Source organism: Meleagris gallopavo, chromosome 23, assembly GCF_905368555.1.
Source record: "Meleagris gallopavo chromosome 23, MGAL_WU_HG_1.1, whole genome shotgun sequence".
NCBI lineage: Eukaryota > Metazoa > Chordata > Aves > Galliformes > Phasianidae > Meleagris > Meleagris gallopavo.
Window position 1 is genome coordinate 669,131 of NC_139426.1, and position 26,340 is coordinate 695,470.

At 60.3% G+C, this 26,340-nt stretch overlaps 2 protein-coding genes across 21 annotated transcripts in view; one reads left to right on the top strand and one right to left on the bottom strand.

Moving 5' to 3' along the window:
• The window catches only part of CHD5 (chromodomain helicase DNA binding protein 5), a 27,984-nt gene extending 21,330 nt beyond the window's left edge, over positions 1-6,654 (top strand). For 6 of the 12 annotated variants that reach the window (XM_085242598.1, XM_085242591.1, XM_085242594.1 and 3 more), the window contains 14 exons: positions 104-192; positions 344-477; positions 642-786; positions 1,986-2,145; positions 2,299-2,378; positions 2,532-2,661; positions 3,199-3,288; positions 3,665-3,802; positions 3,967-4,075; positions 4,240-4,372; positions 4,748-4,943; positions 5,150-5,313; positions 5,420-5,534; positions 5,638-6,654. In XM_085242598.1, coding sequence (XP_085098724.1) covers positions 104-192; positions 344-477; positions 642-786; positions 1,986-2,145; positions 2,299-2,378; positions 2,532-2,661; positions 3,199-3,288; positions 3,665-3,802; positions 3,967-4,075; positions 4,240-4,372; positions 4,748-4,943; positions 5,150-5,313; positions 5,420-5,534; positions 5,638-5,645 — 1,691 coding nt within the window. In that variant the 3' untranslated portion in view covers positions 5,646-6,654. Of the gene's footprint in view, positions 1-103; positions 193-343; positions 478-641; positions 787-1,985; positions 2,146-2,298; positions 2,379-2,531; positions 2,662-3,178; positions 3,289-3,664; positions 3,803-3,966; positions 4,076-4,239; positions 4,395-4,747; positions 4,944-5,149; positions 5,314-5,419; positions 5,535-5,637 lie in introns of those variants that run through there. The other 6 variants (XM_085242593.1, XM_085242597.1, XM_085242592.1 and 3 more) reach the window with 5 other exon arrangements.
• Positions 6,012-26,267, bottom strand: KCNAB2 (potassium voltage-gated channel subfamily A regulatory beta subunit 2). 9 transcript variants are annotated; one of them, XM_085242609.1, is made up of 17 exons: positions 26,158-26,267; positions 20,352-20,470; positions 20,110-20,151; positions 12,897-12,940; positions 12,737-12,774; positions 12,550-12,629; positions 11,500-11,544; positions 11,051-11,095; positions 10,934-10,977; positions 10,779-10,865; positions 10,391-10,435; positions 8,890-8,975; positions 8,676-8,796; positions 8,339-8,433; positions 8,139-8,259; positions 7,981-8,069; positions 6,012-7,856 (listed from the first exon to the last, which is right to left on the bottom strand). In XM_085242609.1, exons 2-17 carry the CDS (start codon positions 20,426-20,428, stop codon positions 7,767-7,769), a joined length of 1,149 nt encoding a protein of 382 aa, XP_085098735.1. In that variant the 5' UTR covers positions 20,429-20,470; positions 26,158-26,267; the 3' UTR covers positions 6,012-7,766. The 9 variants fall into 9 exon arrangements, with proteins under 9 accessions (XP_085098735.1, XP_085098738.1, XP_085098736.1 ...); XM_085242612.1 differs by lacking the exon at positions 26,158-26,267 and adding an exon at positions 23,998-24,145; XM_085242610.1 differs by lacking the exon at positions 26,158-26,267 and adding an exon at positions 21,646-21,794.
• Positions 26,268-26,340: the final 73 nt, after the last annotated feature.

The window sequence follows — 26,340 nt, forward strand, 5'->3', positions numbered from 1 at the left end:
AGGGGCTACAGGAAGCTTAGGGCACAGGGGTTGGTCAGCACCAGCTCTTTGGCCATCCCTCTGTTGGCTGGGCACGTTTGTTACATAGGTTGTGTGACTCTAGGTGGCAGGAGACAATCACGGAGACAGCTGAAGAGTGACCGGGACAAACCTCTCCCTCCTTTGCTGGCAAGAGTTGGGGGGAATATTGAGGTGAGCGTCAGCAGTGGCCAGAGCATGGCCACTGCCTGTCTGGTCCGCTTCGTGCCGCTCTCCAGCGTCAGGCCTGGCTCGGGACTTGTAGCAGCTGTGAGGCTCTGAGGTGCCATCGTTTCTGAGGCCTCCCGACCTCTGCTCCCTGCAGGTTCTCGGGTTCAATGCCCGCCAGCGCAAGGCCTTCCTGAACGCCATCATGCGGTGGGGCATGCCGCCCCAGGACGCCTTCAACTCCCACTGGCTGGTGAGGGATCTGCGAGGGAAGAGTGAGAAGGAGTTCAGGTACTGTGGTCAGGCACGAGGAGGCCTGCGTGGGGTTCATTACACACAGCTTCGCGATGCCATGTGCCTGAGGGCAAAACTCTGCCCTCGGCCTCTGGTGGAAGCAGGCGCTGCGGGTGCTCAGCAGGAAGCTCGCGGTCCAAGCTCTTGCTTTCCTTGCGCAGGGCTTATGTCTCCCTGTTCATGCGACATTTGTGTGAACCTGGAGCAGATGGTGCTGAGACCTTTGCAGATGGCGTTCCCCGGGAGGGGCTGTCGCGGCAGCACGTGCTGACTCGGATCGGAGTTATGTCGCTAGTAAGGAAGAAGGTGGGTGAGTAAAATCTTACACGTGCCCTTCAGTATGTTCTGGGCACTTGGGGCTTCCATTAGCTGCTGAATGCCTCCTCGCCAGGGATTCCCTTATTGAACCTCCAAGACTTGGTGCATGGCTATGTCTGTGGTATTCCAGTGATGTAGGTCAGCTGGAGATAGAAGTGCACGGTTGGCAAAAAAAAATCATGGCAAATTCACATTTTTTAACATCTAAAAATTCTTGGATTTACAGTTCTTTTCATTTCAGATGGGGCTATTACGGTAACCTACTCAGACCTCCTGTATTGTACAGGCCAGAGACTTCCACTTGCTGAGTCTTGCATTGTGCCCAGCATCTTGTTGAGCCAAAGCATGTCTTTCAGAGAGACGTTTGGGCTTGGTTTGGGTCTGAATGATTATCGATTGTGTTGCTAATTCCAGGCATGTGCTGGGCCCCAAGGACACTGACAGTTAGGTGTATGGAAGAATCCTCAGCTGTCTTGCAAGGAGATTCTCTCCTCATAATCCATGTGTTGACAAGTGTGGCACTCAGAGTTGTCCCAGGAAGACCATTAGTGGTTCCAGTGTGGCACTGGGAAAGGGCAGATGCTGAGAGTGATGGCACCCGATTTTGCTATGTCTTGAGCACTGACTGTGACTCTGCCGGGTAGGGAGAGTGAGAAATTGCAGCCTAGGGAATGGGGAGTGCAAGAGAGGCTCTGTGAAAGAGCAGAGAGCCCCAGTGCTGGGGTTTAAGTGGAGAGGAAGCACAGAGCATTTTGATGGAGGCATGAAGCCCTCGTGGCCACTGCATGAGCAACCCCAGGGTACAGCTCACCTTGCATGCCTGCCAAGGCTTCACATGGGCACCAGCACGGCCACTCGCATGCTGCCTTTCTGCCATTCACACAGCCTAAATCAGTGCCTCTCCCTTGTGTCTGCAAAGCCAGCAGGGCAGCAGTGGACCTGCTGGGGCGTGGGAGGCTTTCTGTGTGATTGCGGTGTCTGCTGCCGTGGGCAGAGCAGGGCTGCTGCTGGAGGTGCTGCTGAGGCTGGGAGCCTGCAAAACAGCGGGGCGTGAGCAGTGGCACCTGCTGCCCAGCAAAGTGTGCCACCCGGGGTGGTGGGTGTAGGAACACCCCTGGATGGGGCTGGCCTGCTGCTGCTCTGCTGCTGGCTGCCGTGTTTGACTTGCTGTCACGTGTCTGCCCCAGGTGCAGGAGTTTGAGCATGTCAATGGGAAGTACAGCACCCCAGATATGATTCTGGAGGGCCCAGAGAGCAAGAAGTGCAGTGAGATGGTTTCTTCAGATCCCAACACCCCTGTCCCAGCCAGCCCAGCGCACGTCCATGCAGGACCTCTTGCCCTTGCAGGTAAATGCACAGTGGCCTGGTTGTGGCTTTGGTATACCTTAGGGAAGGAGGGGGAACAGGACATCAGAAGGTTTTGCAGGTATCTGCCTGGCACCGTGCCCTTGGCACGATGGGATTCCTGTCTATAGCTTCCTTGCTTTGCTGGTGTTACAGAAAAAACAGATCCACCACTTGGATTCCAGGAGGAAAAGGACCAAGTGGAGCAGAAGTCCAGGAGAGCATCTGACAGCCAGGTAGGGAGTCATAAGCCTGTGCCCACAGTGCTGCCCTGCAGGCTGCAGAGCTGCATTAATGGTGTTTCTTGGGAGATACTGCAGCATTCCTCTGCAAGCAAACCACATCCCTCTGGCTGCTGGGCTAATTCAGTGTGGGTGCTTCACATTAAGGTGCCTGGAAGCACTGAGAAGGTGGAAAAAGAAGAGTACCAAGAAAACTGTGAAAGCAAGAAGAAACTGAAGGAAGAGAAACAAGACGAGAGTGAAAAAGCTGAGCCTTCTCCTGAGCCCCTGGGGAAAGGTGAGTCTCTGTGGCTCAGAAGAATGTGGGCTCCATTCTGAGCAGCATTTGGGACATCTGTGAGAGCTCTGACAGTTACACTGACATTGATGTGTGCTGGGGAATTTCTTCAGCTCAAGGTGCATAGACACAGAGCACGCACTGCAACAGCCTCAGGTGCTCGGTGCTCCTGACAGGCAGATGCTCTCTGTTGGGAAATTCTGGCACTTGCTGCTGGCTTCTCTTCTCCAAATCACAGTGGGAAACCTGAATGTCACAATATCCAGTAGAAATTGCTAAGAAAAGACTTCCTGTTGGACTTCCAGATTGCTGTTTAGATAATGATAGGTTGTTGTCACAGATGTAATCTACACTGTAATGTTAAAGCATCAGTTTAATATAATCTACAAGTTAAAACAAATCAAAAGTAAGTTGTGATAAATGCTTGTACACAATGCAGTCGCTTTACCCTGAAAGTTGCAATCTATCCAGATATATTATTTCCTGAAGAGCATTTTACATGTTATGCTTCTCTCAGAGTCCTGTTCCCTTCTGCAGATGAGGGAGTTCAAGAAAAAGAGAAGGCTTTGGAAAAGCCAGAGTCAAACAGCAGTCCTGGTAAAGGGGAAGACAAAGAAGTCAAGCCAGGTAAGGTGCCAGGAGGCTTTGGAAAGAGCAGTGGTGTGAAATGCCCTGCTGGGCAGGGTCTCTGAGTGAGGGCAGGTGTCTGTGGGGTGGCACGGGGCCTGCAGTCAGCTCTTGCAGTGGACAGTGTGCTCTGTGGTGCTCAGGAGCCTCCGTAGGACCTCATTACAATGGGCACTGCCTCTGCTTGCTGTGAAAACATCAGGAGCTGCTGGAGGTGGCAGATGGCCAGCAGCTGTGTGGCAGGAGGTGGGCTGCTGGCTTCTCTAGCAGTGATTTTAGTGGGGACTTCTGCTTGCAGTTGGGAGGGCAGTGGTAGCAGCAGTCGGTCTGATGGCTGAATAAGTTTGGGGAGGTGTAATTTCCCGTGTTTGCCCAGCAGAGGATACCAAGGTGGAAGAGAAGGAGCAAAGTGAGACGCAGCAAAATGGTGACAAAGAAGAGGAGGATGGAAAGAAGGATGACAGAAATGTGAACTTTAGATTCATGTTCAACATTGCTGATGGAGGCTTTACAGGTAAAAGCGAGAGATGAGCCGTTGGTTACTCCTGCAGAGCTTTGACATAAAGCTCTGTACTGAGCACTGTTCCGTGGCTCCCTGGGCCATCTCCTCTCTCGCCCTGCACGCTGTGCCCAGCAGCCCTGCTGGCTGACCAGGCTGTCTCTCTTCTGTTTCTGCAGAGCTGCACACGCTGTGGCAGAATGAGGAAAGAGCTGCCATCTCCTCCAGCAAGATCTATGACATCTGGCACCGCAGACACGACTACTGGCTGCTGGCAGGGATTGTCACGTACCCTTTGGCTTTGTGGGTGATGGCTTCCCCGTGCCAGGCAGAGGAGGCTGTGCTGTGAGGGCAGTGGGGAGGGAGGTGATGGAGCGGGGAAGGGGACTGGAGATGTTGCTGAGAAATGCTGCCTGCTGGCCGGTTCTTGCCTTGACGCTCCCTCTTGGCAGCCACGGCTATGCCCGCTGGCAGGACATCCAGAACGACCCCCGCTACGTGATCCTGAACGAGCCCTTCAAGTCGGAGATACACAAAGGGAACTACCTTGAGATGAAGAACAAGTTCCTCGCCCGGCGCTTCAAGGCGAGTTGCAGGGCCAGGGCTGGTGAGTCCTCAGTGGTGGCACAGAGCAGAGCCCCACGGCGAGGTGGAGCGGAGCAGAAGGCGGCAGATGTTTGTGAGGCATCACTGGCAGTGAGGCAGCACCCTGAGGGGCAGGGCTGGAGGAGCAGGAGCACGTGCTAGCTCCAGAACGTGGCACATGGATGGAGCGGTGCTGTGGAGTTGCTGCCCAAATCTCTTCTTGGGGTACTTAGTGTGTGATTGGCTGCGTTGGGATGATACAAACCCGGGAGTTGTGGGGTTGGGGTGGATGGGGCGGATGGCAGGCATGTGGGTGGCACTGGCTCGCACGGGCACAGGTCTGGTCCTGATCCGTTGCTCTCCTGTGCCTCCCAGCTGCTGGAGCAGGCCCTGGTGATAGAGGAGCAGCTGCGGCGGGCGGCGTACCTCAACATGACTCAAGACCCCAATCACCCGGCCATGGCATTGAACGCCCGTCTGGCTGAAGTGGAGTGCCTTGCCGAAAGCCACCAGCATCTCTCCAAAGAGTCCCTGGCTGGGAACAAGCCTGCCAATGCCGTCCTGCACAAGGGTGCGTGTGGGCAGAGGGCAGGAGGTGCAGGGAAGGGTTGGCTGTGCTGAGTGAGACCACTGGGCAGTGCAGCCTTGGAGACTGCTGGGAGGAGCTGATGTCCAGTTGGGTCACGAGGTGTCGGGCGTATGGGGACAGGGCACAGCGGGCACGGAGGTGCCGTGGGGCCACGCTTCAGGGTCAGCAGTTCTGGCTGTGCATTGCAGTGCTGAACCAGCTCGAGGAGCTGCTGAGTGACATGAAGGCTGATGTGACACGCTTGCCCTCCATGCTGTCCCGCATCCCTCCCGTGGCTGCACGGCTGCAGATGTCGGAGCGCAGCATCCTCAGCCGCCTCACCACGCGTGGCGGGGAGCCCCCGGTGCAGCAGGTGCGTGGGCTGAAGGAGTGCAGAGCTGCCCTGGGCTGCCCCGTGTCCCCTGCCCCGGCTCTGCACTGCGTGCCCTGTGTTCCAGCTTCCCTTCTCATTTCCTCAGGGCTCCTTCGGTTCCTCCCAGATCTACAACAACAGCTTTGGACCGAATTTCCGAGGTCCTGGGCCAGGTGGGATTGTCAACTACAGCCAGATGCCTCTGGGACCCTATGTGACAGGTAGGTTGAAACTTCTGACGGACACAAGCAGGGAAATGGAAGTGACAGATCTTAGTGCAAAGCAAGGATGGCGGTGAGCAGCTGCTTTCACTCTTACCAACAGATATTTAGCCCTTTCCAAGACTTTCTTCTGCTGTTCCCATTCCCACCCGAGGTAAGGCTGCACCTGTGACCATCCTCTGAGCTGCCGTGTGCTGGCAGACCACGAGTCCCTGTCTGTCCCCTCAGCAGCCCCTGGGCCACTCTGCAGCCCCGAGAAGAAGCCGCAGGGTCACCAAGGGATGGGGATGCAGTGGGCAGAGGGGGATGCAGCCCCGCGCCCCTCGTCCCCACATGTGCTTCAACCAACGTGACCCCGACCATCGCCAGAACTTCTCTGAAGGGGATTTCATTTCCTTGTACATTTTTTGCACTTTCTTATTGAAGACTTGAAGAGTTTGTCTGGAAGTGTGGGATGAGTTAAGAAGGGATACAGAATAACAGTATTTATGTCTGTTTTTATTGACATGTATCAGAGTTAAAGGGAGACCTGTTGGAAGCTCTGTTTCTAGTCCAGTTCCACGCTGACCGTTAGGCGCCAAGCTTACTCCTGTTCAGTAGCTTCCCTGTAAGTTCTATTTTTATGTCCTTTTTGTGTTTGAGCAAGCGCGTGCCCACCGCTGCCCTGCTGCAGCACAGGGAGCAGAGAGGAGGAGGAGGAGGAGGAGGAGAGGAGTCGGTTGCCACCACTCCCAACCCATCCCTGGGCTGCAGTGAGCCCTGCCTTGGGGTCCCTCTGCCTGCAACCTGCCCTCGCCATGCTGGAGGGGGGAGAGCACGGCTGGGGAGGGCTGTGCTGTGCCCTGCCGGCCGTCCTGCGCTCCTCCTGCTTCTTCCTTCCGTCCTCTCTGTGGCCACAAGCTGCCTGGAGCTGGGGGGGTTGTGGGGGCTGCTGCAGCAGAGCAGAGGGTGACCGCACTGCTGCCTTTGTGCCTGGTGGGCTGCTATTTTGTGATACTGACTGCACCGTGGTGACCTTTCGTAGGAGGTTTATGGCACCTGTAACCAACACACTCACATTTACTTTGTACTCTGTGTGTTTTGGTTCATGTTCTCTGTGTTTTAATAAATCCTGTAAAAAGGAGGTGGGAGCAGCGTCATTATTGTGCTGGCGATGAGGGGAGCTCTGCTCTTCCACCCCTGGGATCCGGGTGGGAGGTGAGCACAATGCTTGGGGAGCAGCCAGCCCCTGCCTGGGCTCCCCCTGCTGCCCCCATTCGAGCCCACAGCCCTGGGCAGTGGCACCAGGTGAAGTGGGGCTCGGTGCCATCCCGCACATGGGTGGACACACAGCTATCTCTGCGTATACATGTATGTACATGTGCTTGCAGTGTGTGCATGTATACACAGTGACACATCTGTAAATTGCCTACAGATGCACGTAGATATGCAATTCTATATACCTGCTTATGTGTGTTTCTGCATGGTTGGTGCAGGTATATAAAAATTGCAGCTCTCCCTTATCTATCACTGCTCTACCTCCCCACCTCCATGCAGCAGTGTTTGCTGTTTCCCCTGCACAGGAGGAGGGAAAACAGGGGCTGCCTGGGGAGGGGCTGGGTGGAGTCCCCCCTCCCAGGGTTCCTGTTCCCCACCCATCTTCTCCTCCCTGGTGCCCATCTCAGGCAAGGGCACAGACGCAGTGTGCTGGGGCTGCAGAGCAGAGTGCTGGAAGGAGAGGTGGTGGTGGTTTTGTTCTTGGTGTTGCACAGCAGCCTCTTACAGCCCCAGCGCCGAGCCAGGCCAGCATCCAGCCCTGCCCACGCAACTCCCACGGTGCTCTGAGCACACCTGCACCCAACGGCCTCCTTGTCCGGAAACACAAAGTAAAGAAGAGAAGCAGCAGGGAGACGCATGCAACGGCTGCAGCCGCCACCCAGGATGGCCCCCGCCGGCTGAGTCCTCCCACGGTGCCAGGACAGCCCCCAGCAGCACAGCACAGAGCCTGGCCGTGTGCCCTGCGGCTCCGAGTCCAGGCGTGGGGTGTGCGCTGCCCCAGCGCTCTCCCCGGCGGTGGCTTTCTGGCATTCAAATTAAATGTTATGTAGTAAGCGTTATGTTCTCTTGCAGCGACGTTTGGAACGGTTTCTCTACACTCTTGGCGTGCTGTTCTTGATGCGGGCCGCGCTCTCCACTTTGCTTCATCCAAGCGTAAGCAAGCGATCGGGCGGCGGGGCGGCGTGCCGGGCGCGCCTAGGAGCGGTAGTCCTTCTTGCTGTAGGGTTTGTTGCCCAGGATGCTGTCGATCTCATGGACGATGGAAGACGACAGCTTGGGAAGGACCTGCACGGGAGCGCAGTCACAGCTGTGTGGGGTGGCCCCGCATCCCACTCTGTGCCCACTGCTCAGCATCGCCACGCTGCGGTTTCGACTCCTTTGCAGCGCGTGGCAGCACTGTGCGTCTCACCTGTATGGCTCCGATGTTCTCCATCAGCTGGTCGGCGTTGGAGGCCCCCAGCAGCACGGAGCTGACGCCCTCGTTGCGCAGGCACCATGCTGGGGACGCAGAGTGCAGAGCTGAGCGGGGCCCGGCCGCTGCCCCCCGCCATCCCCCCAACCCCTTACCAATAGCGAGCTGTGGCAGCGTGCAGCCCAGGCGCTCGGCGATGGCTTGCAGCTCCTTCAGCTTCGCCTGCTGCCGCCGGCCCTCCTCGCTCAGGATCTTGTCCTTCAGCCACTGGTACCCCTGAGGTGGGAGAGAGGTGAGTGGGGGGCTCCGAGGAGCCCCGCGACCCCTGCACTACGTATCTCTCCACGGCGCTCACCTTCAGTGATGCTCTTGAGTACGGAGGAATGCCGCCGTCATACTTCCCTGAGACGATGCCGCACGCCAGCGGTGACCAGGTCATGGCACCGACACCTGGGGTGAGCAAAGCAGAGCAGAGTGATCTGGGCACCTCGCAGGCTGCCTTCGGCCTGGGGTTCGGCAGCACTTGGGTGCAGGGGCCAACCTGAAGGGCAGGAGGGGCAGCGGGGAAATCAGCCTGGGGGAGCCGGGATGAAGTAAGCGGGAGTGGAGGTGGCTGGGGCACACGGGAGGGGATGGAGATGGAGGAGCAATGGGTGCAGCCCTCGGGAGAAGGACCCAGGTGAAATGGATACCTATCTTGTGAAAGAGCTCAGGCAGCTGCACCTCCACCTTCTCCCGCTGGAACATGTGGTACTCAGCCTGCTCGCAGATCGGTGGGATCAGGTTGAACTGCCGTGCCACTGAGTACGCCTCCTGCAACCCGGATTGGCAACATCAGCACACGCCGGCCCCGTCACCAGGGAGCAGGGATTTGGGCTCTGGGACCCCTAGGGATGTGGCTCCTACCATGATCTCCATGGAGCTCCAGCGTGACGTGCCCCAGTACATGGCCATCCCCTGGTTGATGACGTGGGTCATGGCGCGCACCGTCTCTGCCGGAGGAAGGGAGAGCAGCAGGCGGGTGTTAGGGCACAGGGATGGGGCTGGGCCATGCACATCTTGCAAGCAGTGTACATCCAAACGCCAAATGGGCAGGAGTTGGGTGTGGAAATTAAAACAAAAGGGAATGGAAATCAACCCGAGAGAGAGAGAGACTGCGTGGAAATCGCTTCTCCGCAATTAACGCGTTTCCAGATCTATTGAAAACAGACCCACGTCAAACCACACGGAGAGCATCACATGGAAACGGGCAGAGGCTGATGTGCTGAGATGAGGAGGGAGGGACAAAAAGGCGATGTATGGTTCTCTGGGAGGAGTGACAGTCAGGAGAGGGCACAGGAGGGCACTGAGGAAGGGATGCACTGGGGACGCAGCGCTGCTCCCAGGTAATGGGGCTGGAGCTGCCTCCAGCTCATCCCAAAGTGCTCCACCACAGAAATGAGTTAAAACAGGGTTTAAGGATATACAAAAGAGAGTACCCTCCCCAAACACAGCATTCTGTAGCTGTAGCCCATTCTGGGCTGTGCCATGGCCTTTGGGAATGGGCATCCCGAGGGCTGTGCTGGCATACAGTGCTTGCAAGTGCTGCAGGAGGAGGGAAGCAGGTGGATGTTCCCACACCCTCTGGTACCAACAGGCTGGAAGCACAACTGCTGTGCCCACTGTGGCTCAGGGCAGCAGGAAATGTGGAGCTGAGGGATTCATTGCTCCATCTAAGAGCGATGCTGGGAGGAAGGGGTTGAGGACTGCCACAACTTCAGCGGGCAGCAGGCTGCTTCAAACCATGCGGGCTGGGTTGCAAGCCAAGATGCCGTGCCAAGTGAAGGAAGCAGGAAGGAGAACATGGCCGAAGTTTGGTTTAACAGCACCAGCGCGTGCAGCGACAGCTCAGCTGAGCACGAGCTCTGTGACAACCAAAGGCTTCAGCAGCCGGACCTGGCAGCTCGGCGTGGGGCAGGAGGGGACTGCGTGGAGAACGTCCAGTCCTGCACGCCACGGGGGATGCTGCGAGTGGCACGGGGCTACAGCTGGGTGCTGGGCTACACGGTGCCCTCAGGGTGCACTGCGTGGGGACAGACTGACAGCAGGAAGAGCTGCGTGCAGCAAGGACTGACGGCTTCACTCTGGTCCTGAGCGCTCCCCAGTGCCAAAGCAGCACCAGAAGCGCAATGCCAGAGCCATGCAGGGAAGGGGAGCGGATGGGATGGGAGCACAGCTGTCGGCTTTGTTCCTTCACTTGCAAGATGTTCTGGGGACGGGGGGGTATTTTGGTTTGGCTGTTGCTGCTGTTTTCCTTTGCGCATTTTATGGAGAGGGTTATTGAGGGGGTAAGGAATCAAAATTAATGAAAAATGCAGGTTCTGTCTCATAAAATGCCACTGGGGTTCAGACTGCGGGTACGATGTACCTTCTATGATGAATGTTCTCGACTTGGAAGAACTAAATGGGTGCCCTGGTGATAAAAGAAAGATGTAGAGAGACCAGAGGTTACAGCCGCCGGTGTCACAGCGAAGGGCACAGCGGAGGATGGGGCCGCGCTCCCCCAGCACCACGGCAGCCCCCGGCCGCGCTCCTGGCACGGGGTGAGGGATGGATGCTCAGAGAGCTTTAACTGAAGGGGTTACGCTCTGTCATGGGAAACACACTTTCAGAGGAAAGCCTGCCACAAGAAGCATGGTTACAACCCACGGATGGCAATGGAATACGGCACACAGCATGCAGAAAACGGGGAAAGAAGGGACGTGGCCCCGGAGCCGGGGGTTGGACACCTCGGCACGGCCGCACTGAGCACCCACCTTCCATGGGCGTGTTGGGGTCGGGCCGGTTGGCAAACACCACGTCCACGTAGTCCAGCTGCAGCCGCTCCAGCGACGCCTTCAGACCTGCAGCCACGCAGCACAGTCAGGGGCTGCCCGCGCTCCGCACCGCACCCCGCACCCTGCAGCCATACCTTCAATGATGTGCTTTCGGGACAGTCCCCGCTCCGTCTCTGCTCTGAAAGAAGAGAAGGGGCAGTCGGAGCCCACTGCCGGCCGCAGCACTGCGGGGCAGGGCAGCTGCTACCTACTTTCCTCCCCAGAAGATCTTGGTGGTGATGACCAGGCTGGATCGTCTGCAGGGAGAAGGGCAGAGTCGGAGAACAGTAGGGTAATTAAAGGTGAAAAGACCTCTAAGACCCACCTAGGCCAACCATCAACCTATCGCCACCATACCCACTCGCAGGACCACTAAGGTTGGAAAAGGCCTCTACGACCACCGAGTCCAACCCCAACCCATCTCACCGTGCCCACTGACCACATCCCCAAGTGCCACCTCTCTGCACTGAACACCCCCGGGGTTGGGGATTCCACCACTCCCCCGGGCAGCTGTGCCAGTGCTTGGTCAATGCGTGAGCCCTGCGCCCTGTGGGCACTTTCTCCCCGCTCCTCCCAGCCCCCGAGCATCACAATCACCGAGGAAACCTGCTGCCTTAAAGCAAAGCAGTGTGGGATGCTGGACGTTGGGGGTGAGACCTACCTCCAGCCCTTCTTTTTGATGATGTTTCCCAGCACAACCTCGGCCCTGCAAGGAAAAGGAGACATAAGCCTTGAGCTCTTTAGGCTGGAGCAGGAATTAGGTCAGAGACGCGTCAGTAATGAGAAGTGACTGCGAGCGGCGTTGGGACGCAGCGGGGAGCGAAGGGCTCCCCAACAACAGGAGCTGCTATTTTTAAGCAGCTGTGTGGGCCCACTCATCACACCGCTCTGCACCGGGGCCGCCCCCAGCCCAGCATCAGTGGGGCTGAGCAGAACCGGGTCAGCACACACAGAGGCCACAGGCCGGGACAGAGCTCTCACCCCAGCAGGAGATGCTGTGGTGGGATGGAACGTTTGAGCAAATGTGAAATGACTTCCCAAAACGAGCGCGGAGAGGCGGAATGATTTAATTATTTCCACTCTCCAAACTTTCAAACCAACCTGCATGACAGCGGCTGTCCTCGGCGAGCAAACGGAGGGCAGCGCGCGGTGCGGGGATGGGAAGCACCTATTAGTGCTCCTGGGGGGAACGTTCCTGCGTGCTGCTGCAGGAGAGCAGCCCTCCTTCCAAACCCTCTTTCAAATATTTAGGAACTGGAGAGCCTGCGAGCACGCTTGTGCAGAAGGGCTTTGAAGACTGAATGAGCACCTGGGAACCTCGGGAGTGTGGAAATGCAGAGCTGAGGGAGGGGGCTGTGTGGGGTCGGGGGGCTGCGTGGGGTCGGGGGGTGCCCAGCCCAGAGCAATCCCTGAGGGCTGGGGCTCCTCCTGCTCAGCACGTGGGACCAAGTGTGCAGAACGCGCCGTTCCTCCCCCAGCACAGGTTTCTGCGTAACGCAGGAGTGGGTTTAAAGGGAAAAAAAGAGCCTCTGCCATTGTGTCGATACCCACAGTGCTGCTCTGCCTGCTAAATATATCCCAGCCCACAGCTGCGAGGGGGCTCAGGATGCGTCCCAAAGCACCTCCAGCTGAGGACCGGAGGGATTTGGCCGTGCTGAGGAGGAGCAGGGCTGGCGAGGAAGGCTCCACACATGGTGCCAATGGTACTCACTTGCCGGCAGCGTAGACTTCTGCCGTGTCGAACAGATTAATGCCGTTGTCGTACGCTAAAGTCATCAGCTGCTCGGCCATCTGCGGGGAGGAGAGGGGATGCCTGGGGATGGGGACACCGAGGGCCGCAGCCCCAGTGCACTCAGAGCTGCTGCTGAGGCTGCGTGCTGCGGGCGTGGGGTCCTTACCTCGTCTGTGATCTGCCCCCCGAATGTCACCCATGTCCCTGCAGGGAGAGATGGCACACAGTGAGCGCAGCGTGGCCGTGCTGCATCCCCACCACCCCTCACAGAGTGGGGACAGAGCCGACTTCTCCGGCTCCGGGCAGGATGGGGAGTGTGCACTCACCCAGGCCGAGGCAGGATACACGGAGCCCAGACTTGCCCAGATTTCTGGAAGATAGAGACCCGTTAGAGCAGCAGCTGGACATCCACGTCCTGCTCATTAATTCAGCTAGTTACACAGAGAACCCCTCTGGTGCTGTGCAGGAGGAAGGTGGAACCCACTCAGAAGGGCACCGGTGCAGAGAAGGGCAGAGCACAGCAGCACCGAGCTCTGAGCCCTGAATTGTGGCTGGAGAAGTCAGGGTTGGATTTTATGGAACACGGAGGGGAGAGAAAGGGGAAAGAGTGGCTGAGAGCACTGAGCCCCGGCCCCGGTCGCTGCTCTACTTCTGCAACAGAAATAAACACGGAGCTGTCGTGAGCCAGAAGGCACCGGGGAGAATGAACCACAAAAAAGGAGCGTGGATGCAGCTCCTTCCAGAGACAAGAACTGCTGCTGGAGCAGCAGAACACCGAGCGATGGGGGCAGCGTGAGGGCGTGGGGCAGGAGGAGCAAGAGGGGTAACCAGTGTGGGCACAGGCAGCAGCCGCCCATGGGGACACGAGGACACAGGGACCTGCAGCACATTGCCCACAGAAACACAGCCCCCCTGCCTGATACCCCAAACTCAGCACCGAGAAGTGGAGAACATTCTTTTGGGAAGGAATCCAGGCTGGCAGGCGTCCTTTCCGCCTTTGCCACAGTGATTGATGGCGCATTTTTACAAATCACAAAGGTTCGAACAACAAGCTTTAAAATAAATAAAGTGTAGGTGAGCTGCTGCTGCCCGCCCGCGCGCGGCCGCGTCGCGTAGCAACGTGCCACGTCCCGTGCCCACAACAGAGGGATCCATCCCTGGGGCGAGGGGATGGACCACGGCGATGGTTATTAATTTCAGGCTGAGATTAATCAGGATGTTTTCCTTCTGCGCTGCTGCGTTATTGTCCAACATCTGGAAGGCGTGGGTTCTATGGAGCAGATGCTCCGTTCTCGGCCCCATTTATTTTTAGCTTGCGTAGCAGAGGGCAGAAGTGATGGCTGTGGGCTCTCAGAGGGCAGAGGCAGCGACATGGGGAGGAACCAACCTGAGCCAGGAGTGTGGCACTGGGGCAATGGGAGCATCCCTGCTCACGGCTTCCTGCGGGCAAGCCTATGGGCTGCTCGTTCACAGCAATGCAGGGATGGAATGAGCATCCCCTGTGTGGTGCACAGCCCTTCAAGCATCACTCTGAGCAGAGTCTGTACTGAGCAGAGTGGGGACATTTGGAGAGCTTGGTGGCCCTGCTGCAATGCCATTGCCGCCACCTTCAGGGGCTGTCCTGGGGGACCCCAGAGGGGTGGCCCAAGGAAAGAGGAGCAGGGCAGAGCAGAGAGCAGCACGCAGAGTGCTGAGGATGCACAGCCTTAGCACGGCTTGTAGGATGGTTGACCCAGCTAATGGGGATGCTAACAGGGGCTGATGGCTGATCTCGCCCCAGCAACACGCCTGCCTGCTGCACTTTGCAGTCCAGCACTGTTCTGCTGGGCTGGAGCCTCTGCCATCCGCTGCTGCAGCATTCCCTCACCTGCCCAGTGCCAGGCGCCCCATGTGCACGCCCTGCTTCATCCCAAACCCATGCACTGAGGGCTGAGCCCTCACCCAGAGCTCTGGGGAGTTCTGGCAGCACTGCACAGCCCCGATGCCATCACAGCCCATGGATGGCTGCACCCCAGAGCCCTTACATCCCCTACAGCTGCTGCTCCCACAGCACCCACACTGTGGTCCTCCTGAGCCCCACGGAGCGTTGTGGGAGCACTTTGTCTCCTCCTGTCCCACTGCTAAAACCACACCGAGAGGGGAGAGAGAGCAAACTGCAAAGGAAAGGAAGGTGAGCAGAGCAGCACTTGTAGCACCGAGAAATCCACAGCCAGGAGGGGTGAGGGGATCTGGGGAGAGCGCGGCACAGCCCGGAACCCCCTCCTCACAAATCTGGGGGGCATCCAACGCACCCAAACAGGCAGCAGAACCCCAAACACAGTCCCTCCCCTACCTGTACTTCATGCCCGGCTGTTTGATGCTGGACTCGCTGGACGACGGCGCGTTCTGCACCGAGAGCTGCCCCAGGCTCCGGGCCACCATGGCCACCGCCCGGAATTTGCTGCGCGTGCCGAGGCTGGGACTGCTGGCATTCTGCCTGTTCAGCCGGTCCTCCGCGCTCCGGCTCTTGATGCTGTGCTCGGAGCACACAAAGGAGACCTGCATGGTGCCCCGCTGTCGGGCTGCGGGTTCGCTCCTCCCCGGGGCTCAGCCCCACGCTCCTCCCGGTGCGGCGCGGCGCGGCGGGGGCCGGGGATGGCGGGGAGGGCTTCCCCCAGACGCGCGGCTCCGGAGGTGCGGGAGAGCGCCGGCGCTCGGCTGCCCGAGGCTGAAGGCAAACTTCGAGTCCTGCGTGCCGCTGACGCCTCCGGCGGCGCCGCGTCCCTACGCCCAGGCTGTGCCCGGACGGCGGACGCGTGGCCCCCGTAGGGTCGGTGCCCGGGGCGGGGGCACCGAGGGCACCGCGCGCCCGCGGCCTCCCGGCATCGCCCGTGACCTCCCGCGGCCGCGGAGGCGGCAGCAGCCTAAATTTAGACGGCCAACTCCGCGCGGCAGAGCCCTCCTCCTAACGTCGGCGGAGCATCACTCAGCCAACATGACGGCTGCGGGGCTGGGGGGAGGCACGGCTTAGAGCGGCTCCGGGCCATCAATATTTGATGAGTTTTAGGAAGCAAACAAAAAACGGCGGGGCAGGTGGGGAGGCAGAGCGTGACCGCTCCCCCCGCTCCGTGCTGGGGAGCCGCGCACCCCCGGTACGTCCGCAGCGCGGGCACCGCCAGCGTCCCCGGGGTCAGAAGCCCGGTGGGTTTGAAGCTGGAGCCGCTTTGAGCCGCGCCCCGAGCGAGCGAAACTTCCCCAGACGAGAGCTACAGCGATTAAGCGAAACCCAGACCCGGCGTCTCCTCTGAAGGACGGAGCCGCGGCGGTGCCGATGGCCGCTCGGCTCCGGGCTGTGCGCAGCAGCTGCCCGTGCGCCCCCGGTGATGCAGGCGGCTCCAGTGGTCGGGAAGTAATGGGCCGAGCGGGAGGGATCGCCCACGCGGCCACAGACTGCGCCGATTCCTACAGCGGAAAGAAGCGGTGCGGGGCCGTGGGTCGGCTTGGGGGGTGCGCGGGGGATTACATAAACTCGGCCTCCGGCGCGATGAGAAAATTTGTAATCTGCTCGGGTTTCCCTCTGCCTCCAAGCTGCTCTGCTCGGGCAGCGGGGATGGGTGATGTGGATCCTGGGAAGCCCGCACCCGTTGCAGCAGCGCGGCTGCATCCCCACCGAAGAGCATCGCCGCTGCCTCCCACGGGCACGACATCACGAGCGTTTTTGCAGCCCCCCTTCCCCCGGCCCCGTGTTAATCTGCCCGCAGCCTGAGCCCAGATTAAGACTCCCACCAGCAGCTTTTTCCGAAAGGAACAGCTGGAGATCCGTGGGAACAGCCCCACCGGGCCCCCCCAACACCTGCACCGGGCCTAAGGCGAGGGGGTGCCCGAGGGCTGTGCCCGCACACACCTCACTCCATCAATAAATAACCACTGCATGAATACTGAATGAGCCATTCCACGGTGTAAATGTTACCTCTGCTTACTCTGAGGCGGAAGCTCCCGCTGCCCTCTCCTCCATGGGAGCTGCTTTCCTCCTTTCCCCCCAGCAGCATCATGAAAGCTGAGACACCGACGCAGCGCTCACAGCCCTCACCTCCATGCAACATTAATGGCACACTGCTGGCCCTGTGCTTGCGGGCGCTGTGCACTCCATGGGACATTGGCTCAGCTCTGTCCCCTGCCCTGTGTTCTGGTGCTGCGTTTCACAGCTGAGGGGGTGCAGCATGTGCACCATGCATTGGCGCTCACCAATTCTGTGCCAACGCTGGAGTTAAAGTGAAGAAAAGACAAGAGCATTGAATTGCGCCTACAAGAATGCACTGATTTGCTCCAGCCTCTCCTGCACACACCGTGCTGGGCAGCACAGCACAGCGCTGCACACACATGGAGCACGCTGCCATGCCCTCTGCCCCAGTGCCACCCTGCTCCTGTACTGTACAATCAACAAATATACAACTAGCAGAGTGGCATGGTTAGGATGGCATTTTACAGGTTGTATAACTAGAAAGATTGTCGCAGGGGAAAGAGATAGATAATAAAAACTGAATGAGATGCTCACCCATGTCCACACAGAAAAAAACTCCAAAGGGAGCGATCCCCAGAAAGAGATCCTTCCCTAGTGCCAGTCAGCCCTTAAATGGGGTCTAGGAGGAGCGGAACCATCGCCTTCACCTGTGCTGCCGTGGCTGACTCAGTGCTCGCCTCAGGTGACCATTCAGCGGTTCAGGCCGTGATTCACCAGTTCCCATTCTGTGCCAGGGGACATTTGGCCACGGCCCTTACCTGTACTTCATGCCTGTGGCACACGCCGTGCAGCCGTCCAGCGAGAGCCCGTGTGTCCGCAGGAACTCCTCCAACGTCTTGGCCTGTGCTGCCGCACGCACGTCCCGCAGCCGCCGCAGCTCCAGAGCGTCCGCCCGGCGCGGCGGCTGCAGCCCCCAGTCGGCGTGGTGCCGGCTGGCCACGCTGCGCAGGCTCTCGCTGTACGTCATGGACAGCATTCTGCTGCCTGAGCGCGGGGGCTGCGGGGCGGGCGGCGGAGCTCAGCGGGCGGTGGGGACACTCGGTTGTCCCCGGACCCCACGGCGCTGTGCGTGGCATGGGGATGGCAAGGGGACCCGGCCATAGGTAGCACAACGACGGGCCGAAGCGGGAAAGCCAGGGTGCCAAAGGAAAGGGACATGCGGCGCAGCGGCGGGGAAGGGAAGGTGGCACGCGGCACGGACATAGGTGTGAGGCTCCGGTGCCTCCTGCCTTGGTCGTTGCTGTGTGCACGTGCCAGTTACGTGGGGACCCACGGGGATGCGTCCTGGCAATGGTGGGTGCATGGGTGCCCGTGTCAGGGTGCTGCAGTCCGTGCCACCAGCCAACACCGCAGCACTGACAGCGCACCACGGCCTCACCGCAGCGGCACCAAAGAGGTGGCACTGATTTTCCCCTGTTGCTCTCCCCGGGACTCCCAGTGCACTCAGTGCCTGCAGAGAGCAGCCGGCGCCTGGGAGCTCCATGCAGCCCCGTATTGGTGATGGGCACGGAGCAGAGCCTGCCTGCACCCCGCTGCCATGGGGCATTCTTTCCTTTTCCCATGAAGTTCAGTTTTACAGCAGTTTTATGGTGCAAAGTGTGCTTTTGTACTCAAGTATGACCTCAAGAAAAAAGCAAGAATGGGAAAGAAAGAGCTTTAGCTTGCAAGGAATTACCAAAAACCCCAGGAAGCTCCTGCGATAAACAGTGCTTTTGAAAATGCTCTGGAGCTCCTCATGCACAGGAAAGCAACCCAGCGTGTTCCTAAAGCGCAGGGAAATGCAAAAAGAGGATCCCCTACCTGAGGTCAAAGCCACAAAGCGCCCACTGCAGCGATGTGCTGAGCACAGCACTCCCTGGGTGCCCCCACATCTCTGCAGCGGGGCCATAGGGCTGAAAGCAAAACCCCCCGACCTCCGGCACCCCCCAGATCTGCAGTGCCAGCACTGAGCCCTTCTCTGTGACTGACAGATCTCACACACAACCCCACTGGCTGCCCCTCACTGTGCAGCCGGAGGAGTGCAAAGCGCTGCTTCTCTGCCTTCATCTCACTGCAATTAAATTAAAGCGGCGGTTGGAGTCGGAGGGGGACGATCGGAGCAGTGAGGCGGTAATTAATGGCGTGCCCTGCACTGACACCTCTGTGATTTTTGGCTGAGCAACAACGCCATGCAGCGGGGAGAGCACCGGGCGCATCCACAGGCAGCTTATTAGCACAACTTTCTGCAAACTGAAGAGCGAGAAGCAACAGCTCAGCCCAGGGCTGGGGAAGCTGCCGAAGCCGGGCAGTGATGTGCCACGGTGGGAGGCATCCATCCCGGGCTCTGCGTGCTGCCATCATCCCGTGCCCCCATCCCAGCCCACGGGGCCCCAGCGCCGCACGGAGGGGTGAGGTGCGACGCGATGCCTCCATCCCAACCCATAGCCCGGGGTGTCACAGCCTGCAACAACAGCTGCAACAAGAAGCCCAAACGAAGCCCTCCCCAGCCAAGCAGCTCAGTGTTACATTGCAGCCCCCAGCAGGGAATGCAGCCCCCACTCACGGCCCCGAGTGCCGCCCTGGCGCCTCGGACTCACCCGGCTTCTGGGGTTCCTGCTCATTAAAAAGGAAAGCTCTGGCTGTTAGGGTTCCCTCAGACAGCTTTAAGGGAGGCACAGCTGTGGTTTTTTTCATGGAGGGGAGTGTCGGCGCACAGCATCCAAAGCAATTGGTGAACACAAGTCCCCCCAGAGTCAAGTTTTTGAGCGGCGCTCCATTAGCCCTATTAGGGTATTTTCTTCCTAGCGAACAGGAGCTCAATTATTCATGACTTCTTCGCTAAAAGCCTGTGGATGTGCAGCTGCTTTATGAACGCTGGCATCGTTTCCTCCGCCCGGAGCCGACCCTCACCGGCGGCTGCAGCGCGGCGCCTTGCGGTGCCGTGGGCTGAGCTGTCCATCCACAGAACACAGCCATCCCTGCAGTGCCAGGGGACTGAAATGCAAGCACCTCTGGGCGGACACACATCTCCTAAGCACAGGTTTGTCCCCCTCTCGCCACCCTCACGCCATCCACGCGCTGTGTTTGGAGACACAGACTCAATGCATCACTCCTCGTGTCGCTGTGAGCCATCCTCATACACAGCGCCCTGCTGGCACGCTGCGCCAGGGAAAAGTGCCTTTTTAATTTTAGGCAGTAAAAGGTTGGGTAAAAAAAAAGCTATCTGCGGTCTTAGGTATCAGTTAATGACATTTCTCTTAATGCAAGGAGCAGATGAGAGGGCTGGATGGGTGCCCGGAGCACCCCCTGGGAACGGCTAACAGCCCGGGCTGCTCTCCACACAGCACCAGCCCCACATCCCGGCCCTCCCAGTGCTCCCCATGCCCCAGCCAGGTCCTTCGGCGTGCAGCTGCCCACGGCAGAGCCGGCACACACAGATGTGGGCGTCCCGGCCCAGCGGAGCCCTCAGACGGGACCTCAGCACAAGCAGGGGTTGCCCCACTGGGGGCCATCTGTGCTTCCCAGAGGCATTTTTAGGGAGAAGGAAAGGACGCGGTTACCTGTAGAACTGGAGCTGGCGCTTGGGGCTCCCATACCTCGCGCTTCCGACAGCAAGGAAGGAGGAGAGAGAAGAAAGATGCCACAAAGCGCGTTAGCAGAGTGGGGAGCGTGGCAGCACCGCGCAGCCGAGCCGGGACGGGTCGCTACCAAACCCACGAGCGCTGCGCGGCGAACCGGCAGGGATCAGCTCTGCTAACATGGGGTGCTGGCACCCAGGGGCTCTGCTCACATGGCTGCTCACCTGTAGATCATGCCGGGGGAGCCCGTCTGCCTCAGCGAGAGTCGTGCCGGGGAGTCCGTGGTGGATTCCGGATACATGGAGCCAGCCTCGCCAAGCTCGCCCCGCGCGCTGCCTCACCCCTGCAAAAAGAGGAAGCCGGGTTGATTCAGCAGAGAGTTGGAGTGTGAGAGTGACGGCGCTTCCTGCTGTGGGCCGGATGGGGGTGCGGTGCGGTGCGGGCATGGCACAGCTCTGCCATCCCCTGTGGGACCCGGCACCGCCACCGGTGCCATCTTGGCTCTGCTTACCCCACGTCCCCCACAGCCCATCCCATGCCACCAGCCCTCATTATGGGCTCACAAACTCCTGCCACTTGATGGAAGGCAGAGTTGCCACATCGCAGCTGATGCAGGCATCAGGACCACAGCTGAATGTGTGCTTGGGTGCCACATGGATGCTGTGCCCAGCCCGGCCCGTTGCCGTGCTGCTGGGTGCAGAGCGGGGCTCCCGCTGCCTGTGCTGCTGCCTGCATTGCTTCCTGCCCTGCTGCCCGCCTGCTACCCTGAGCGTGCTCTTGCGACACAGCAGGAAGCAGTGAAGAAATTCAGGGCCTGCAAAATTCAACATTTTGCTGATGGGAGGAAAAAAAATCTCCAACTCGACGCTACAGCATCCCCCGGAGGCTCCCCTGCAGGGTGTGCGTTATTCCCACCCGCACCAATCCCCGCGGCTGTTCTGCAGCCCTCACGCTATTGTACCGGGGGGGGGGGGGGGGGCAGGCGGGAGGAGGAATGCGGGAGGGGAAGGGCGGGATTTTAATCTTTCAAATTCAAATGATCCTTCCATAAGCGCACGGCACCGAATCTCTGCGCTGCAGACGGTGAGCCGCTTTCTGCCCTGGATTTGGGGCGAGATATTTCCGTGCCGATTCTCCAGCGGATGCACAGCCCGGCGTGGCACGCACGCATCCCGCTGCATCCCCTGCAGCCCCCACGGCCCAATGGCAGCGGCTGCGGCAGCGCGGCGTCCCCACGCTGCAACCCTGCAGCAAACCCTGCGCAGAGCGGCAGCGGCCCCGCGGCCTCTCATCTGCTCCCGGCTGCAGCCGCAGCGCCTCGCACGAGAAGGAACGGGGTCATTGCAGCTCACGGCAAGGACGGGTTGGCTGCTGAATGCCGGGAGACAGCCGCTCTCTGCCGCACCGCTCCCTGCAGCGACGCGACCCGCGCTGCTGCAGCGTCACCCGGATGCGCGATGCTGCCAAGTGCCGCAACCCCATCGCGGCCCCTGCAGCACGCTCCTGCAGCACGAGCACCTTCCCCGCCGGGGCTCAGCACCCCCACGGGCAGGGCTGGATGGAAGGTCCCCGAACGCCGCAGGGTGTCCCTGTGAGGGGGCAGTGCGGGCAGCAGCAGCGTTGCTCCTGCAAACAGAACCTCGCACGCACAGCACCTCCCACCGCACGCCAATGCTCCTGCACTGCACTTCGCGCCCTCCCCAGAGGAGTGAACAGGAAGCAAAACGCTGAGGCTGAGGGGAGCTGCATGCAATGTGGGGCACCTGCAGGGGACGGAGACCCTGCACTGAGCCACAGCCGGGCATGGACTGCTCCGTGCCCGCATGAGCAGGGGGGTGGGAGAGGCCGGAAACTGGGGCTTAAAATGAATGCACAGCATAGCAGAGGCTCATTTGGGTGTTCTGCATAACTGTGGCAGTGCCAGCCCTGCATTCCTCAGTGGGTTGGCTGTGGGCAGCCTGGGATACACCGGCCCTGATTGAGAAACTTGTGGCAGTGCAGAGCAGTGACTGCTCTCAGGGGGACCTGCTGGTGGCACCGAGGTGCAGAAGGGGGTGGGAAGCCCACAGAGTGCCTTCCTCCAGCATGGAGCAATGGGTCCTGTCCCAGCTGCAAAGGAAAGCAGTGTGCCATGGGGCAGCTGGCACAGCGCAGGGCAGCACTGGAGTGCCAGAACCAGCAGCAACCATCCAGAAGCTCAGAACCAACATCCCTGGTCCCACAGTGCTGGCATGTTCCTATTTTCCCTGCTGGAGGCTGAGATGATGCCTTCAGCTTCAGCTTCATCAGGGCAAAAATCACTGGGAGGCCCCAGCTGCACTGATTTCTGCAGGGTGGTGCATGGAAACAGAAGCGTTTTCTTCTGTGGGGTACTGGGAATAAAGGTGTGGGATGCACTCAGGACCTGGGGGCAAAGGGTGCCTTAAATGCTCCCACTCCCACCCTCATCCCAATGATGGTTTAGGAGAGCCACTGGGATGCTGGAAGGATTGATGGCTAATAAGGCCTGGTGCAGAGGCTCTGCCTGATGCATTGCTTGAAGGAGGCTTTAAGACTCATTCATTAATGTTAATTGCTGAGATCCAATGGCATGGTTTTATCCTGGTCTCCACAAGATGTAGTACGGAAATGGGAACATGCTGGCAGAGATCAGACAGGCAGCACCTACCCCATGGATGAAGTGATGCCAAGAGACCAAAGTGAGAGCCCATGCCTGTTTCTTGGCCAGGAGGTCTCCTTTGGGTAGAGCCACCACGTGATGCTCACGTGCCCCAGCCAGCCTAGGCACAGATCCTATGAGCATCTCCAGCTCCGTCAGCAGCAGCCCAGTGCATGGGGTGGGCACTGATCTGCTGCTCTGCTTCCAGTGGCAGACCGGGCACCATGCTGTTGGATGTCCCCATGGGATAGCACCGGCTTTGGGTGGCTGCTACATGGGAAACATCATGGCCACAGATATCCTACCGAGTCCCAGAAGGACTGGATTTACACTTGCCCCTTTCCATGCTCTGTGTGGCTGTCATTGCCGTGGCTGGGGCATGGCAAAGCCCGGGCTGAGTGGCCAAGGAAAGGATGGAGGGGCAGTGGGATCCCCCTGGGCACCCAGCCCCTGCCCAGCTCCCAGCCCTTCACATGATGATGTGGGTGAGACCACACAGAGCCTCTCCCAACTCAAGGTGCCCATTCTGAGATTTCTATTTTTTTTCCCCTGGATTTGGTAAACACCATCCTCAGCGAATTCTCCCCCAAACATGCTACGGAAAAGATGAGTTAAGGACGATTACTCATTGCCCTGCTATGACTTGCAAATGCTTCGCATATCCTCTGCATCCCTGAGTCCCTGTATGCCTGGGTCCCCATATCCCCATGTCCCCATGTCCCTGCCCGCAGCAGTACCTCCAGGGCTGCAGGCAGCACTCGTGTCCCCGCAGGTCCCCGCAGAGCCGGGCCAGCCGCAGCCACACCGCAGCTCCCTGCAGCAGCTCGGGCGTGCAGGTATGGCATAACCCATTCATTCTAACACCAGGAGACCCGCCCGGCAGGGATTGAGCTGCAACACGTGAGGCCGCCTGCTCTTCCCGTGCACTCTGAAACAGCACCGCTCGGCTCCCGGAGTGACAAACCCGATAATCACATGTGGGCCCATTGCGGGCCATCACTGCTTTTCACATCCGCGTTATGTGAGCACCGAAGTAACGCTGCACCCCAACACGCGCGGCGTGCAGCCCTGCAGGGATTCACTGCATCCACTCGGGCTGGATGCGGCACTGCACCTGCGGGCGAGGCACAAACAGCCGCACCGCACCGCACCGACCCGGCCCCACCGCACCGCACCGCACCGCACCGCAGGACCCCGCGGCGCGCACTCACCTCTCCTCCGCGGCGTGCGGGCACGCAGAGCCAGCCCTACCCGAAAGTTTTTCCTCCTCGGTGATGAAGATGCGCGGTCGGGAGGGGAAAAAAAAAACAACAAGGAAGACCCACAGAACCGAGACGCAAATCAGCTGACGGCGGCGAGATGGAGGCTCTGCAGATCTGGGAGCGCGGTGCCAGGTGCCGGTCCGCAGCGAGCGCCGAGCAGGGCGCGTTTACCCCATCCCTCCGCGCCCCAACGCGGTGCTGGTGCGGGGGGGGGGCGGCCCCGCCGCTCGGATCGGCGCTCCCGCACCGCCGCCGCCGGAACCGCGCAGTGCGGGCGTGCGCAGCGCAGCACCGTGCGGGACAAAGGGCTGCGGGGGGGTGGGGGGAGCGCCTTCCGACCGCGCCGGTGCCGCTCTGAAGGAATAGAGAATACGGCAGCGCGGGGATGGGGCAGGGCTGCGCGGAGCGGGGGCGGGGGTGCCGGCACCGGAGCTGTGAGATCCGAGGAGAGAACAGGACGTGCACCAGCTTGGCGTCCTCTGCGCTGCCCCAGAGAAGCAGACAGAGCCAGGACGATGTGCCGGCACCCAGCGCCGCCGCCAGAATCCCACGGGGCTCAGCTGAGCTCCAGGCGCAGCACCGCATCTCGGCACCCCAAGACGCCGGGTTACCTCCGTGCCACCCCGCGTGGCACCGGGACCGAGGGCTGCTTCGGCCCCGAGCCTTCCTCCTGGCACCAGCACACAACGCGTGCCTCTGTCTTTGCACCAAGAGCTCCCGGTGAGCGCTAAGAGGTGCCCTGCTGGCAGTGGTTGCTGCTTTTTAATTAATTGGCTTTTGCTTTTTTTGCCATCTTGGAAAGCTCCTCCCCAGAATGTGTGCTTTGGAGGTGAAGGGGAAACACCTGCATAAGCCTGGCTCTATTACAGTAGAGCTGACCCTGCCCAGGTTTAGCAGCAGAACCAGAGGCCAGGAGAGCAGCAAGGACTGCTGTTTCAGAAGCGTGCAGCTCGCAGTTGGCATTGGGATGGGAAAGCAGGAACCCACTCTCTGTGCCGCATGCAGGACATGGGATGGCAGCTTGGAAAAACAAGGAGTCCCAAAATAGCCCGAAATTCAGCCTTGTTGTGCTTGTAATCACACTCGGAAGGTGAAAAGCCAACGGGGCTCTGTGCGCAGACGCGGCCCCAGCAGTGCCACGGCCGCCGGGACTGAAGGCACCGCAGTCAGCACAGCCAGAAAATCGTCCTCTGTTCTGCAAACCCAGCTTGTGGGCGTGCTGCCCGGCGCAAGGAAACACGAGGAGAAGCCAATGCCGAGAATTACCGGGAGCACCAAACGCTGAGAGCCCCTCACCGCACCGCACCACTCCCGGCACGGCAGGAAACCGCGCGCGGCCCTTCCAGACACGGGGCTGCACTTTGCTCTGCGCCGTGGGGCTGCAGCGCGGGGCGCGGGCACGGCGGGATGAAACACCAAAGGAAACCCACGGCTCTCGTGCACCTCCACGTGCGGCGGCGAGCAGCGGCGTTCTTGTGAGCCGGCGGGGGAATCGCCGCATACATGCATGTGTAATTCCTCGGCAATATGCGTACTTTCTACACACACGAATTTCAGCTGTTTTGGCGCTCGCCCACGGCGCGGCGGCGCGGTTCACAGCAGCGCGTTTCCAAGAGCCAGCGGCAATCTGGCCCCGCTTGCTCGAGGTGTGCGGCGCGGGGCCGTGCGGGGCGGCTCGAGGTACGGCAACGGAAGGGCAGAAAGGAGGATTTTGTCGGCGCTGCCGCCGCACGAGCGGTGACGTCCGGCGTGACCCCATCCGACGGCCGCGCGGCATCGCGGTGCGGGGAGCGGCCCCGCACTACGCGGACATCGCACCCCGCGCGGCGCCCTCGTGGGGGGCGTGCCCCGCCCCGCCGCCTCCCATTGGCTGCGCGGCCCGCCGCTCCGGCGGCATGCAAATCGCGCCGCGCCCATTGGCTATAAAGGGGCGCGGCCCCGCCCCCTCCCCCGCCGAGCGGCCGCCGGCAGCCCGTAACGCCCGGGGTCTGCCGCTGCCCGCGACCCCCGCGTCGCGCCCCGCCGACCCTCGTCCTTCGGCCCCGCATCCCCGCCGCCCGCATCTCCGCCCCCAACCCCCCCCCCCCCCCCGACCCCCGCCCCGCTCACCGGCGCGGCGCTGCGGGCGGTGGGACGGAGCGGAGCGGCGCGGAGCGGAGCCGGGCGGTGCCTCCCCCGCGGGGCGGCGCGCATCGCCCCAGTAACCCGACGCCGCGCGAGGCGCGACCACCGGCGCGGGGGGAACCGCCGCCTCTCCCGGCCCCGGCCGTGCCCTGAGCCCCGCACCGCCAC

Excerpts from the sequence above, each read along its gene's own strand:
- KCNAB2 (XM_085242608.1), bottom strand. The coding sequence starts at position 15,114 with ATGCAGGTCTCCTTTGTGTGCTCCGAGCACAGCATCAAGAGCCGGAGC. Across the intron at positions 10,866-10,933 it reads CCGAAAGCACATCATTGAAG|GTCTGAAGGCGTCGCTGGAG; the intron begins GTATGGCTGCAG and ends GCGTGGCTGCAG. Across the intron at positions 10,436-10,778 it reads CCCCAACACGCCCATGGAAG|GGCACCCATTTAGTTCTTCC; the intron begins GTGGGTGCTCAG and ends TTTTATCACCAG.